Source organism: Ailuropoda melanoleuca, chromosome 7 (genome assembly GCF_002007445.2).
Source record: "Ailuropoda melanoleuca isolate Jingjing chromosome 7, ASM200744v2, whole genome shotgun sequence".
NCBI classification, from domain to species: Eukaryota; Metazoa; Chordata; class Mammalia; order Carnivora; family Ursidae; genus Ailuropoda; species Ailuropoda melanoleuca.
The window spans coordinates 50,609,669-50,622,625 of record NC_048224.1 but is presented as its reverse complement, the minus strand read 5'-3'; the positions used below and the strand labels follow the sequence as shown (position 1 = coordinate 50,622,625).

Here is a 12,957-nt window from a genome sequence, read left to right as displayed (position 1 = left end):
CAGAGGTGTCCTGACCAGGGTAAAAGAAACGTCTGAACTTCCCTGATGACCTCTCTCCTTCGTCAGCAGCCACCCCACCTGGAGGGGCTGAGCCTTCTTCGGACACTAGAAGGCACTCCCTTTCCCCGCGGGGCCGTTCTCTCTACCGTGTGCCAGGCTGGGAAAGGACGGCGGGTGGTCACGGCGCGGGCTGGGTGAGTGTCCCGGGGGATTTTCACACCTGTCTCGGGGGTTCAGTGTAGCGTCTTTCCATTGGGTTTTCAGAAAATCAGACCCGACAATGAGCTCTTTGAAGTCCGGGACAAGCCTGGCCCTGAGATGCCAAACATGGCTCCTTCTGTCATGAATAACGCCGACCTGACTGATGCCCGCGAGATCAATTTTGAATACCTTAAACACGTGGTCTTGAAATTCATGTCCTGTCGAGAATCTGAGGTAAAGGGCTCCTGAGTTGCCTTTTGGGTCCTGAGTGTCTGGCTCCTTTTTCCGGGCCTCCGTGGCTTCCCTCCAAGTCCGTTGCTTTCTTCCTCTCCCACGTTCCGATCTGCCCACCAGTGTGGGTACCTGGTCGTTTCTCCAGCTGGCCCTGACCTGCTGACTGCAGCGAGCAGGGGGGCTGAGAAGGGGACTGGCCCCCTGGGAGGCCGTGCTTGGGGGTGGGGGGATGCTGAGGCAGAGTCCAGGGACCTGAATCTGCCCCACATTCCTGCATCTGCTGGAGAGCAGGGCAGCTGCTGCATGGATGTCCTGGGGATCTCGCCAGTTCCCGAAGGAAAAGGGAGGTGGGGCGGGGGGAAGAACTGGTCATTGTTGTCAGACCGGAGAAAGCCCAGCTTCACTCTCCCCGTGGTCCTTGCTCACCAGTCGGGAGCAGACCCAGGAAGTGTTGCCATTTAGACCCCCGACCACCCCGCTTCGCCACCACCAAGGACCATGGCAGCAAAACTTCTTTGTTTCAGGCTTTTCACCTTATAAAAGCTGTGTCAGTGTTGCTGAACTTCTCACAGGAGGAAGAGAACATGCTCAAAGAAACCCTGGAGTATAAGGTAGGTCGCCGACCTGCCATGGGCTCTTAGAAACGGGAGCCAGCCAGCCTGGCGTGGTGGTGGTGGGGAGCCCGCTTGCCCAGCTATGCGCCACCAACAGGCTCATGCTTTCCTGGGCACTTTCACTGACGTCACTAACGTCAGCAGCCCCGGGTCTGGCCTGGCATCCAGACTTTTAAAAAAATAAAATATTCAGAAAGTACTTGCCGAAGGGATAGAAGAGAAAGCAAATTTGAGGCAGAATTACCCACAGTTCCACCATGGGGTTCTCCTGCTCCGCGCACATACTTCGGATGGGCTCCTGCCCTGCAGAGTGGTTACCGCACCCAGCGGCTTCACTGCGAGCTCACCGCGGGCGTGAGGGGGTGTGGAGGGCCGCAGGGCGGCTCGGGGTTGGGGCGGGGGGGCCATCAGCTTCCTCTGCACCTCATCCTGACACTCATCTCAGAAGCCCTTTCTGTTTCAAACACAGATGTCGTGGTTTGGGTCCAAGCCAGCCCCCAAGGGCAGCATCCGGCCGTCCATCTCCAACCCGCGGATACCGTGGACCTAGATGGAAGTACCAACAGGCGGAGCTCCACGCGATGACACTTTTTCTGTGAAAAGAACACTGACACACCAGTCTGGGTGGGTTTTTAATCACTGTAACTGCAGTATTTTGTACAAGCGTCAAAACATTGTTTACAAGACTTAAGGCCCCCTTCCCGACAGACTGATCTGAACCTCAGGAGGCGGCTGATCCTGTGTCCTTGTGCTCACCAAACAGAAGGGTCCTGGCACTACCCACATTTCCACAGTGCTGCTAAAACCCCAGCTCTGGCCAGCGCTGTCCGCACCTGAGTCCTCTGAGTGGCCGTGTGAGCACTTAAAGCTGAAGCCATCAGCATCTGGTGGAGAGGCGGCCCCCGATGCACCCCGTAGTGAGGACGCTGGACGGAAAGACGGTCCCTTGAGGTGGGGTCCAGCAGGCGAGCCCACCTGCTTCGGCCACGCAGAGCCAGCTCACTGGGGTGGGCTTTCAGAAATTCCCCTTCCCAGTTAGCGTGTTTGGGTTCAGATGAGATAGAAGAGGCTTTTTAACCCTTCCTCTCAAGAAAACATTATTTCACTTTGTTTCTCAAACCACCCAGAGGTTTAGATGTGCGCATCTTTACCGTACTCTGGGGCCAGTGTGGATTCATGAATATGCAACTTTCTGACAGTATCTCATTTTACTGAAGAAAACTAGCAGATACATAAAAAAGATCCTTAGTACCAAATACACTCAATTGCCTTTTTAATGAATGTACTTGTCTTGGATAGGTTGCTGGTAAACCATTTTAAACTATTTTTTATAGCTAAAGTTCTTCACTATTATAAACATGTCTCTGTATTATAAAGTCCATTTAATTGGTGTTCTTTAAGGCAAATCGGAGCATCAAGAGGAAATTATTTCTAAGATTGGGATGCCTTTCCCTTTTTTAATTTCAATAGCATTCTATGGTCTCTGCTTCCCCCGAAGCAGTGGTGGTATTTCATTTGCTTTGCTCTTAATTCTGTGTTGTAAGACTAAGCAAATGCTAACCACACGTTTGCTACGGTTAAGGGCGGTCTGCGCCATGCAGGGGAAGCAGCAGCTGTCCCTCCCCATCCTTGACCAAAACACCGGAAGCGGTCTGCCTTCCCTGTGGAGCTACCACCTCTCCCCCCACCCCTACCCCTGCATATTTAAGACAACACTACATTCAGATATATACGACACGGCCGCAGTGCGTGACAGCACGCCCTATGGCTCTGGTAGGGACCGTGAAAACTTGTTCTGTTATTAAGGAACGGGAACGTGCTTGCCCTCGATAAGCCACAGTATGGACTGAAAAGAGAGACTGTTAATTGATTTCATCCGATGCAAGTTTCACTGGTTAGATAAAAAGCTGAGTTAGTAACTGGAGCTCCTAAATTTCTTCTCGGTTAGCCAATGATGTAAAGTTACATTTCTCAAAAATGCATAGGGTTAAAATATGTAAAATGTATCTCACAGGAAAACAAACATTTGCAGAGTTAATGTCCTGCATTTCCACAGAGCTGGAAGTACCAAGCCAGGGCAGCATCGCCGTCATCCCAGCTAGGCCCCGTGCCACCCATTCTCCGGTTACCTAGCCCCTCCCGTGGCTTCGCCCCGCAGATGGCCTTCCTTTGTTGAGAGTATTATTGTCCATTTATCTGGTGGGGACACAAGACAGGAGTTCCTTCTGTTCTGTAATTTTGGTAAGAGGTAGCTTTTCCAGCTGTTCCAGGAGAGAATCCCCACGGTCGGGTGGCTCAGGGCTTGCCAGCAGCCGCTGCGACAGCAACAGCGCGGTGGGAGCCCCGTCCCGCCCCGCTGTGGCCTCTCCAGCCCTTGAGCTGGTCTCAGCCTGCCCCGCCCACAGCCCGAGTGGCTCACTCAGCCCGGACTTGCTTAGGGAGGATTCACTCTGAGTAGGCTTTCCTCTTGCATGTCGAATTCCCTTCAGCTTTAAGAGGAAGAGTGGAGTAAATATTCTGAGTGATTTAATGCACTTTTACTTGTATAAAACGTTCTGTGATAGAGACAGTATGTATAGCCCTATATATGAGCATTTGATTTGGATCTCCATGTTGTAAATAGGAATTGTATTATCTAAGACCGCTGTAGAAAATTCATTTGTGTCACTTTTTGATTAAAGCTCTTTAAGCCAGATGCAACTAGAGTGGGTTTTACTTGATAGTCTGGTGTGTCAGTATTTGACTAATGAAATTTAGTACTTTGTATCTCATATTTAATACTCCAAGGCAAACTCCATGGACAGACCTTCCAGTTTGGTGATTAGAGATGTGGGGAGAGTGGCTTCTGAGCTGATGAGGGAGCAGAGATTGGGGGAGGGCAGCTTCTGGGTCAGAGAGCAGAGATGGGGGAGGGTGGCATGCTTGGAGTGTCCTTCCCCCCTACGTTCCCCAGTGCATCTCTTCCATCTGGCTGTTCCTAAGTACATCCTTTTACGATAAACCAGTAACCTAGTAAGTACAAAAAGGGGGGCGAGGGGAGACAGCCCTAGAACGTTTGTCTTTCAGAAAGCAACCCCCCCAGGTTTAGGTAAATATATGTAATTTAATGAAGCCAGCAGCTCAGTCCTACTTCCCAGGAATGGTGGGGGTTCTACAGAGGAATTGGAAGGCTTGTGTCACTTTGGTCAATGTCTTCTCTCCAAGGACCACATCAATGGGGTCCTTTAACAGAATGCAAACTGCAGTTCCATGTGCTTAAAAGGTTAGAAAAACATCTTGCTCTTCAAAGCAGCTGGCTGTCAGTGTTATATGGAACAAAATGTTCTTTTTGTATCTATAGGCTGATGGTACCTGTTTCTGGCTTTTAATTCTTCAAAAAATAACTTGTCAGCATCTCAGTAAGGGTGTTCCTGCCACACAGCCCCAGCCAGCGTCAGGAGATGGGGACCGGGCCCTTCTAAGGCTCGTGCCCAAAAGATTCCAAGTGTAGTCACACAAACTAAAGACTTTTAAAGCCTAGATCAATTATTGAATGTTTGGCACTTTATTAAATAAGCTCCAAAAGTACATACAAATCAAAGAAGTAAAACCAATAAATAGTTATCTGGCCAACTCTCTCCACAGCAGCCAGCAGCACCGAGCCCAGGCCAGAGGTACTGTGGCAGAGAGAGGGCCACGCGCTCGCGCCCCCCCATCGGCTCCGCAGGGATACGCCCACCCCCACATCAGTTTCTCATTCATTACCATCCCATTCGTTACTCACTTTACATACATGAAACACACCGCAAAGTACATACTAATAAGCCAAGAGCTTTATTGATGCAGCAGGCACTTTACAATGAATCCAAGAGAGCCCGTCTTCTCTGCAAAGACGGGATGTCTGTACAAACCCTCGAAGTTTTACTACTTCAAAAAAACAAGCGCTCCCTTTACCACAGCCCTTGGATCTGCACCTGCCCAGATCGTCCCTCCCCCGCGTGAAACAGCACACAGGTAAGCCCGACCGACGCTGGCCAGCCACTCCGGCAGACAGTTACGACGTCAGTTCTGTGTTACTCGTGGACAAAGGCATAGACTATCAGATCCTGCAAAGGATTTAGGAAACAGACAAGTTCTCCCTCCACCTTGAAAATAAAATACACTTCAGCGGATGCATGTCCTGAAATAGTTTAGTTGGGAGTTCCTAGGAAGATGGTCCATTGTCAATCCCTTCTTCATCAGCCTGTGCATCCAAAATTCTTCTCAAGGTAACATGAGTCCTTGTATTTTTTTAAACAGTCTTTCTTGCTGTAAGAACTCTTATAATGGAGCCTAGTCCTCCTACTGCTAATGCCTGTGGGGGCAGGAAAAGGAAAGGAGTCAAATGAGACCCGGCTGGCCCAGGGGGAGCCCAGCTTGCTGGGGGACATGGGATCCGTCACAGCTGCCTCCCCAAGCCCTCCTTAGAAGTGCCAACGGGGCTCAGCACCAAGTCGCTTAAAGGGACCAAAGGACCTGGCCTCCACGCCAAGTAGAGGGCTTGCTCAGTTCCTGAGTAGCACGGCCATCGCCCCCTCCCCGAGCCCCGTTCACCTTCTGGCCGAGCAGGCACAGAATGCCCAGCAACAGGACCAAAGGCCACCACCACAGCCCAGCACCGAGGCTGCCTGCGTGGCTGACCCCTCAAAACTCAACAGAGCCTTCTGGGAAGGACATGGTGTTCGTAGTCGCCTGGTCTCCAATAACGACGAGCAAGCTTCCCGTAGCTCTCCAGGGCAGGGGGACGGTGGCTAGATGAAATGCCTTGCTCTTGTAACGAGCTGAGCAGAGGGCAGCTCCCTGTGCTTCCGGTGAACGAAAGCCCTATTCAGCGAACATCCAGGTTTCTGCCACTGCCCCTCTGGCTTAGGGAGGCTGAGGCCCGGGAGGGAAGCCCCGAGAGGTAGCCGGAGGGTTCAGCCTGCATTCCTGAGACACCCCGCCCCCCAACCGCCACGTTCACCAAGACAAAGCAGCTGCCACCACTGAGGCAAACCAAGTCTTATGAAGTCCCAGCCACAGGCACGCCTGCCTCCCTCCCACCTGAGACTCCGTGTCTCGCCATGCCAAGTCACCTGCCCCATGACACGCCCGGCATCAGTCAGCAGCTAGAGCCACGGCAACTACCAGAACCAGTGAACCCCTACCCGGTGCTTCCACGGGAGAAGTGACCAGACGTCCTAGGTTGTTTTAGGTGTAGCCCCTTACTCTCGAATGCCTAGCAGACTTGGCTGTTCGTTTCGGAAACTCGGGCCTGCTAATGTGAACCCGGGCTGGGGGCGAGGCGCTGGGCCGCCTGCGGGGGCAGTGTGTTCACGTACCTTTTCGTGCCACTGGAGTAACACTGCGCTGCTGTTTTCTGTGGGCTTCTCAAACCCTTTATAAATGTACTTCATTAGCAAGTCAATGCCATTTCTGTCCAGCGACTGCACAGCCTGCTCGATTTCACTGCTTTTAAAGTTTGTAAGCACTTTCAGCACCACGCCCTGGGCTCGTTCCTGTAAAGGAGAGAGAAAGGGAGTGACACCCAGAGCCAAAGCCCAGGCACATCCACGGCCTCCAACACGGCCACCACAGGCACAAACCGAGTGGTGAGAACTCTTTAGAAACACGGCCCAATTTCTCATTTGTCTGGGACGGTTACAAAGTTAAGTGGCCACTAAGTTATTCCACTTCTTTGGGGGAGGGTAAGTGGTTTACCGGAGAGGGGCATCACTGATTTGAGGACACCTGCAAGGCCTCCCCAAGATCACAACTGTAGAGGTCTATTTTCTTAACAGGTTTAAGAAAAGCCGCAGCTTCCCTCTGCATTCATCCCCGTAACAGAGGGGCCGTTTCCATCCCCCTGAGAGGTGCAGCCACTGCTCACATCAAGACGCTGTGACACGACAGCAAAACCCCAGCTTCAGAGAGAGCCCTTTCCCTGGAGCAAATGTTAGACAGCTTCCAGACAGCTGTGATGCAATAAAGCACGTATCTTCTCACCTTGTTTTTAAAAGGCAAGAAATCTTAAAAGCACTGAAAATCCTTATGCAAATAGAGCCTATTCAATAACCTTTAAAGCAGAAACACTGCTAAGTCCCATGTGGCAAAGCTAATTTATAGTTTTGCTAAGCAGCAAGGGCTGGGCCGACTTCTCACCCCATGAGGCCCTGGGGAAGCGTGAATGTTTCTTCGGGGAGCTTTTACTATAAACACTGACAGCTTTGATGGCAAGAGTGCCAGGAGGCTGCCATGGAAGCACTGCCCAGTGCCAGCTCACTCCCTTAGTAGAGCCTCACCGAGGCTGACGCGAAACAGACGCTGTCTGGAGCCCCGGGGAGCGCACATTCAGCTGGGGACACAGACCATCTCAGCCCCGGGCCGGCACCACCCAGCAACGCTGCAACGCCACCGCCTTTACCTTCACGGCTTGATTCTTGGTGTTGACGGGAGAGTTCCGCAAGGCTGCGTGGAACGCCCGAAGCATGTCCCCTGTGCATCACCACCGGTTAAGGATGGTTAGGCTCAAGCGTGTCCACGCTTTTATTAATGAACTCATTTCACAAACAGTTGGAGAGAGAAGAGTCGAATGACATCCACATACCCCCCTGACCCCCCGCTCCCCACTGCAGATTTCAGGTGCGGCCACAGCCCATTCAGAGCGCAGCCTGTAGCCCTCCCGAGCTGCGCCACAAGTAGAGGGCACCGCTGCCAACTGTACAAGGCCCTCCTGCCGCCCCCGAAACACGTGTGGACACTCCGTCCCTCCCGCCCTGGAAGGCATGAGCAAAGCAAGTGCCCTCTCGGCGTGACCTGAATAGAAACACTGAGCTCACTTGCACTGGCTTGGTACTGGGCACCGTGTCTGCCCTGCTGGGTCCTCACAAGAGTGATGCGACACTAGCCCTCTCACCTTCTCATTCTCAAAAGGGAAGGACAAAGGCACAAATGGAGGTCTCCTAACTCTTAATCCAATGTTCTATCGATTCAACTGCTAAAGAAATTAAGATGTGCTAAAACTTCTATCTTCCAAGATCCACCCAGGTGATGTCCCAACGGCTACTAGGAGAGACAGTGATTGATCTAAAAGCTTTACCCCAAAATATGAGCCGATCCTCCCTACTCCCCTCAACCCCAGTTGCAATCTTGACACATTCTTTGCTGAGGTCTGAATCCACAGCACTCAAAAGAAAATGACAATCTGGGTTAGGTCCCCAAAGGTGACACCTATTTTAAACTGAATTACATCAGCCAACTTTCATTTCCTCATCTGAAACACTGGCTTCAGCCAAAAAGCTTCAAAAATAGAACATGGAATGGCTTCTGCCCAATCAGGTCTCCACTCCTGTTTGTGCAGTGATACCTACGTGTGAACAGAGCCTCTAGAGCCCCCACCTGTAGTGTGGGCTCCATCTTGACCGTGCCGGGCCCCCACCACCCAGGGGCCACTCCTGCTGCGCTCCCCTACCCTGCTGGGCCCTGATCCACCTTCCGCAGTGGAGAGGCAGCCCACCCCCTATATCTGCTAGCTTTGCAATTCCTCCTCCTCAGCCAGGCAAGGGCCAGTGTGATATCAAACACTGATAACTTCTACCTTGGAACTGTTTTCTGATTTGGCATCCCAGACCGATAAGTACAGTCTTGGCAGCTTAGAAAGAAATGTAGGCCAGCACTCTTTAACCAGCATGGCCAGCAAACGAAATCATTCAAGGGATGGACGGGGAAGGGCAGGGTAACTAGTCCACGGGGGCAAAAAGAGTCACGGCTTTAGCTACCTCTGTAGTGCCAATCTACCAGGCATTCGCTATAGGCGTTGATGGATACAGGGCCTTCAGCAGCTTGGGGAGATCTGGGGAGCAGGGAGTGCACCGCATTTATCAAGCTGGCCTCTGTGCTCGACTTACAGAACAGGCTGCGGAGGCTGGGGACCGCTGCCCCTCGTCTCTAGAGCAGGGCTTGTCAACCACAGCACTATTAACATTTTAGACCACACGACTGATGTGAGGTCTGTCCTGTGCACCGCACAAGATTCCGCAGCAACCCTGGCCTCCACCCACTAGATCCCAGCAGCATTCCCCAAGTTGTGACAATCAAAATGTCTCCAAACAATGCCAAATTTCTTCAGGGGGAGGAGAGAGTGCAAAATCGTTCAAAACCACTGCTTTGGACAGATTCCTGTTCCTGAGGACCAGAAGGTTCTTCAGTGAGGAAGAAAAGGAACGAGTATTTTAAACTCCCTACAAGGTCTCAGGTGCTTCCACGTCATCCCAATACTGCTAACAACGCTCTGTGACAAGGATCATTATTCTCATTTGAAAGGCAACGAATTTGAGGCTCAAGAAGGGAAATAACCTGCCCAAGGTCAAAAAGCTAAGCTGTCCAGCTGGCCTTCAAACCCAAGTATGCCCAACTCCCAAGGCAAGTTCCTTCTACAATCCCCTGCTGTGACTCTACCCAAAGACCCACGCCACATGTCTAGGACACTCGCTGTGTGCCCAGCACTGTGAAGCCTCTGCAATGCTGTTGTGACGCTCCCATGGAACCTGTATGGCCAGCATGGTTCCCCTCCTGTTCACAGAACAGGACGCTGAGGTTCGGAGAGGGTATGAGGTCACACAACTACTGCACGATACAGCTGGGTCTGCATGGATACACGGCTCATGTTCTAGCTCATCGGAGGGACTTCCTACCATGATTCGATGCCCTACACGGCAGTGGGACAGGCCTTCTCCTCCCTACATTCCCCCACTCCAATCAATTAATCTCTATCCCTAATCCTCTGGCCTCTAAGACTCCTAAAAGCCTGTTCTATAGTTTAAATTCAGTGAGCTAATGTAAGTCCAATACCTGGCACATGGTAGGGACTCAGTAAGTACCAGTTCCTGCCTCCTCCCTCCCTGGGCTCCACATTTGTCAGGATTTCAGTTCTCATCACTAACCTCACTTTCCCCAATTCCAAGAGGTAGACTGTCTATGGTAACAAGGTTTCTGACACTGTCACTAGTGGAGAAACTACCACCAACTGGATGTGCTAAACCTCGGCCTCTGAGCAGCCTCAAGGAACCTACCATTAGTCAGGGGGCGTACCAAGAGATGCCCTTCAGCAAGTCCCTGTAGCACCAGATCTAAGACAGCAGATAACCAGACTTTGTTCTCCCCATCTGTGTGGATGGTCCTGGGCCGCAGGCCCAACCCTGGAGCCTTTCTGGTACTGCCTGCCCATAAGCCAGGTCCTACACCAGACTGCAGAATCAATCTTCCCTCATGAGAATCCTTCTCATGACCCCATTTCAGCAATGGGGTAAGCAGGGTGATCCTGATAGGGCAGGAAATACAAGTTTGAACCCCCACCTTTGAAAACACATTCCTATTCAAAGTCTGGTTTTTGTTTCAAAGGCACACTGGAGGAACACTGCAGGACTCCTCCCTAAGGTAGTCTATGGGCCTGACTTCCCAAGCTGAGTCAACTGATTAAACACCCAGAACCTGATTTATATACAGCATGAGCCTCCAACCCTGCCCTGGCAAGTGCGGGGGAGGGGCAGGCACTTCCTGTAACACCATTTGAATAAAGAAAAATCCTTCCTGTGAGAATAAGTCAGTTTCCTGTGCTCAAACTGCTAAGGGACCAAGCAGGCTGTGACAACCACCTCTATTTTTAATCTGGTTTTCTAAATGCTTGCTTTATGTGGCCACAAGAATAGTCATTTCCAGTCATGAGGCTCTACTTTCACATTTCACTTGATGCTGTCTGGTTTTTCTTAGCTCTCAACTACTAGTCTTTCCCTGCTTCCTGCACAAGAAGGCTATTTCGGGGAGGGAGCCAAAACTCACTTGTTGAACGTGGCTGAAACCATCAAGGTCCACAGCCCAGGGTGTTCATAGGAAACTAAGAACAGGTGGGAAAGAGTGGCATTAAGCTGGAGGGTCAGAGGGATTCCGGGGTGGGAGGCACACAATCTCTGACCTCAGGGCCGCACTAAGGCTGCAGCTTTCGCTCCCCCCTTGGGTCCCTTCTACCCTTCAGCCATCCACCCACCTATCTTCGCGTGGTGCTGCAAGCTGGCCCAAGAGGACTGTGCCCGGGAGCCGCCTAGGCCGCTCAATTACTCAGCGGGGCTCACCTCGGCCCCTCCCGCCCATCTAGCTCGAGAATGGCCCCATTTCCTGCAAGGGAGGGATGGGGTGATGGGGAGCCCAAGGAACGGTCAGTCTGAGGGGATGAGGAGACAGAGGGGGAGGAAAGAGGGCAGGCCTCGCGGAGGAGTGAGGGGCCTGCGGGGCTGCAAGCGCGTCGGGCGTGCTTCTGGGGCTGGCGAGCCGGTGAGTCCACAGGGACTACCGACCGCGCTGCTGAGGGAGGATCCGAGGGCCGGAGTCCGGGACAAGGAGAGTGGGGAGACCGGGTAAGAGGGAAGAGGGGGATACCCGCAGTAAGGGAACCTGGGCCGAGGGGAGCCGGATCGGAAGGGACTTGGGAGATGGACCTCAGGGGCCCGGGAGTGAGAGGAGTAGGGAAGCCGGCCTGAGGGGCGCCCGGCCACCGCGCTGGCTAAGGATATTGCCGCAGAAGGCCGTCCACCTCGCTAGGGTCCGGGCCTGGCTCGGCCGCCGCCGCCGCCGCCTCCTCTTGCTCGTCCACGAATTTGTTCTCGTCAAACTCATCGATGTCCACCCGACGGAAGCGCGAGGACAGCGTGTTCCGGGCCATGGCGGGGACTCGGCACCCGCTCAGCCGGCTCCGCTCCGGGTCCGACCTCGGCTCTACCCGGCTCGGCACCCGTTCAGGCTCGGGGGCGGGAAGCGGCCGCCCGGCGCCTCCTCCACCTCCTCCGCGCGCAGACGCCGCCGCCCGCCCACTTCCGGGCCACGCCGGAACCGGAAGTGCCGGTGGGCGGGAGGGGAGGAGCCTGGTGGGGGAGTGGCTGGGAGCGCTGGGAATCTGCTTCGTAGTCACCTGGACAGCTCCCAGCCCGACTCTTATCTTCCGGGAGCCTCACTCTTGCGGTCTGAGGACCGGGCACTCTGTCCCTGCGCAGGCCCAGCATCGTGGACATCATAACTGCGCTCAGCTTCCCTTCTGAATCCAAGGAGTTCCTGGCCCTGGAAGGGGCCTGCGCGGACACAGCGGCGGACGCGGGGGGTCATCATTGCCTAGACTGAGGGTGCACGGGCCCCCAGCAGAAGGCTCCCGCCTCTGCCTGTCGAGTGCTGGGCAGACTTCTTTGAGAAAAAAACCTTCGAGCTGAGGCCTGAGTAGTTCTTATACCTCTGGGAGTGACGGAGGGGGTGGGGACCCTAATTCTTGGATCTTAGGAACCTTGAACTCCACCACAGAGCTCAGAGGAAGTTGTCTCTGCCTTGTACACAGTGACTCTATTGTTAACAGACTGGGAGCCTTTAAAGACTTTTAAAGTGTATCCAAAGTGCTGACAAGACAAAACATTTGGACTTGGCCCCGCAAGTTGTAGTGGTCACCTGGGCCTGGCTGGTAGGGGACGGGGAGAGGAAGATGACCCTGTGGTCACCATCCTGACGGGAAGGGCGAGGTCCTGGGGGCTGAGAAGTCAGTCCTGGCTGGAGAGGTATATCCTGGTGGGAAGCCGAATCCCCAGAGTATATGATATGGAGAAAGATGGTAGTGGAGGGACTAAGGGCAGAGTCAAGGACGACTCTGGTGCCAGAATTGAGTGCCTGGGCAGTTACTTGAGGGATTCTGTTAATAGGCCTTAACCTTAGATTAAATTGGGTCTTTGTTTTCATATAATTGTACTTTTTTTTTTTTTTAAGATTTTGTTTTTAAGTAATCTATACCCCCAATGTGGGGCTGGAACTTACAACCCCAAGATCAAGAGTCACATGGTCTACTGACAGAGCCAGCCAGGTTCTCCTAATTGTACTTTGACCT

At 52.9% G+C, this 12,957-nt stretch overlaps 2 protein-coding genes across 4 annotated transcripts in view; one reads left to right on the top strand and one right to left on the bottom strand.

Moving 5' to 3' along the window:
• GOLGA1 (golgin A1) overlaps positions 1 to 3,746 on the top strand; it is a 47,297-nt gene extending 43,551 nt beyond the window's left edge. For 2 of the 3 annotated variants that reach the window (XM_034664508.1, XM_011221115.3), the window contains exons 21-23: positions 265 to 435; positions 960 to 1,046; positions 1,519 to 3,746. In XM_034664508.1, the coding sequence (XP_034520399.1) occupies positions 265 to 435; positions 960 to 1,046; positions 1,519 to 1,599 (339 nt within the window). In that variant the 3' untranslated portion in view covers positions 1,600 to 3,746. The remainder of the gene's footprint in view (positions 1 to 264; positions 436 to 959; positions 1,047 to 1,518) is intronic. The other variant, XR_004626582.1, reaches the window with a different exon arrangement.
• A 1,093-nt stretch (positions 3,747 to 4,839) lies between these two features.
• Positions 4,840 to 11,929, bottom strand: ARPC5L (actin related protein 2/3 complex subunit 5 like). The gene is made up of 4 exons (XM_002916304.4): positions 11,612 to 11,929; positions 7,471 to 7,543; positions 6,389 to 6,565; positions 4,840 to 5,382 (listed from the first exon to the last, which is right to left on the bottom strand). Exons 1-4 carry the CDS (start codon positions 11,758 to 11,760, stop codon positions 5,320 to 5,322), a joined length of 462 nt encoding a protein of 153 aa, XP_002916350.1. The 5' UTR covers positions 11,761 to 11,929; the 3' UTR covers positions 4,840 to 5,319.
• Positions 11,930 to 12,957: the final 1,028 nt, after the last annotated feature.

What these genes read in the sequence shown, in the direction of transcription:
- ARPC5L (XM_002916304.4), bottom strand. Translation starts at nt 11,760, where the DNA reads ATGGCCCGGAACACGCTGTCCTCGCGCTTCCGTCGGGTGGACATCGAT. An exon ending in GTGGACGGCCTTCTGCGGCA is followed by an intron (nt 7,544 to 11,611) that starts ATATCCTTAGCC and finishes GTGGTGATGCAC; the next exon opens with AGGGGACATGCTTCGGGCGT. An exon ending in CCAAGAATCAAGCCGTGAAG is followed by an intron (nt 6,566 to 7,470) that starts GTAAAGGCGGTG and finishes TCTCCTTTACAG; the next exon opens with GAACGAGCCCAGGGCGTGGT.